The 1559-nt window shown below is 47.5% G+C and overlaps 1 protein-coding gene across 1 annotated transcript; it reads right to left on the bottom strand.

Moving 5' to 3' along the window:
- Positions 1-81: 81 nt before the first annotated feature.
- Positions 82-312, bottom strand: LOC100533223 (neurocalcin; the record flags this gene model as incomplete). Its single annotated transcript, NM_001204540.1, is given in 1 exon segment — positions 82-312. A coding segment is annotated over 1 exon segment (204 nt), but the record flags the coding sequence as incomplete, so codon positions are not given.
- Between the last annotated feature and the right edge of the window lie 1247 nt (positions 313-1559).

The following is a 1559-nucleotide window of genomic DNA, read 5'->3' as shown; positions in this document are numbered from 1 at the left end:
AGGGGAAGGGAGGGAAAGAGGGAAGGGGAGGGAGGGAAAGGGGGGATTATCCATCGTTGTGTGGTGAGGTGTCATGGGGTCACGTGATCAGCCCTCCCCTGTGACGGTTCAACTCTGTGTGGCGGCCTGGGGGTCACACTGGAGCAGTCGTACAATGGACGGGTCACTCTTGGCGCCCTCGATGAACTCGTCGATGGACAGACGACCGTCCATGTTCTTGTCCATCTGGCGGAAGATTTTGTCCGTGCGTCGCTCAGGGGTCGACTCGTCCTCCGGCATCTTCATCACCGTGCCCACCATCTTGTAGATAGCCTGAGGGGGGAGGAGAGGAGAGAGGGTTAATGGACAGAAAAAGGGAAATGTGAGGAGGAGAGAGAAAAAACGAGAGAGGAGAGAGAAGAGATGAGAGAGGAGAGAGAAGAGGGACTCATCCTCTGACATCTTCATCACCGTGCCCACCATCTTGCAGATGGCACTGAGGGAGGAGAGGGGATGGGAGAGTTAATGGAGAGAAGATACATAGGAGGAGGAGAGAGAAGAGGGACTCATCCTCTGACATCTTCATCACCGTGCCCACCATCTTGTAGATAGCCTGAGGGAGGAGGAGAGGGGAAAGTTAATGGAGAGAAGAAGGGAAATATGAGGAGGAGAGAGAAGAGACGAGAGGAGGGAGAAGAGGGACTCATCCTCCGGCATCTCCATCACCGTGCCCACCATCTTGTAGATGGCACTGAGGGAGTAGGAGAGGGGAGAGAGGGGAAATGTGAGCAAGGAGGGGAAATAAACGAAAGGAGAGGAAAGAAGAGCAATAGTGTACCAAATTGTAGAGGTATAACGACACTTGAAACAGTAATTTTGTTATCTAAGGGGTGGGGGCTGGGGAGGAAAAATGCCAAAGTGTAGAAGTTTATGGCCGCTTGTCATACGGTAAGGATATTTAAGAGGCACAGGGGGTGCATTGGGGAGGGATCGGCGAGAGGCTAAATGTACGAAATTGAAAATGTAGTGATTTAACGTCCCTTGCAACGCTAAGGTTATTTAAGAGACGCGGGAAGGACAGGGAGAAATGCCAAATGTGCGAAAGTATTATGCGCCAAAAGCCACTCTTTGAAATAGAGGAAAGATATTCAAGAGTTGAGTTTAGGGGGGGGGGGGGTGAGAAGGAGAACGAGAGAGATAATACATATTGTAGAAAGAAAGCACTTACATTTGGGGACAATACCAGAAAAATTACTTATCTATAAGTAAAACATTTTCCTGAGTGTTTACTCTGAGACTAACAGCTAAGTACAAAACCTAAAAGGTAGCACACTTTGTTGTTATTACTAAACACAAAAGCGCCAGATGATAGAATAGGTCAGGGTAAAAAAAATATAAAAAATTACAGACATTTACAATAGAGCTAGGTTTTCAAATTAAAAAGGCAGTCCACAGAAAAGAAGTAATATGAAAAATGGCGGAATGGTTTAACGCCCCTATCAACACAGTTAGGCTCAACAAAAGGGCAAAGTATAATGGCTGTTCTTTAAGAAGCGAGGAAGTAATGGAGAGGGGGGTGG

Source organism: Aplysia californica, unplaced genomic scaffold, assembly GCF_000002075.1.
Source record: "Aplysia californica isolate F4 #8 unplaced genomic scaffold, AplCal3.0 scaffold00178, whole genome shotgun sequence".
Taxonomy (NCBI): Eukaryota; Metazoa; Mollusca; class Gastropoda; order Aplysiida; family Aplysiidae; genus Aplysia; species Aplysia californica.
The sequence above is the reverse complement of the archived record's forward strand: the minus strand, read 5'-3'. Positions and strand labels throughout refer to the sequence as shown.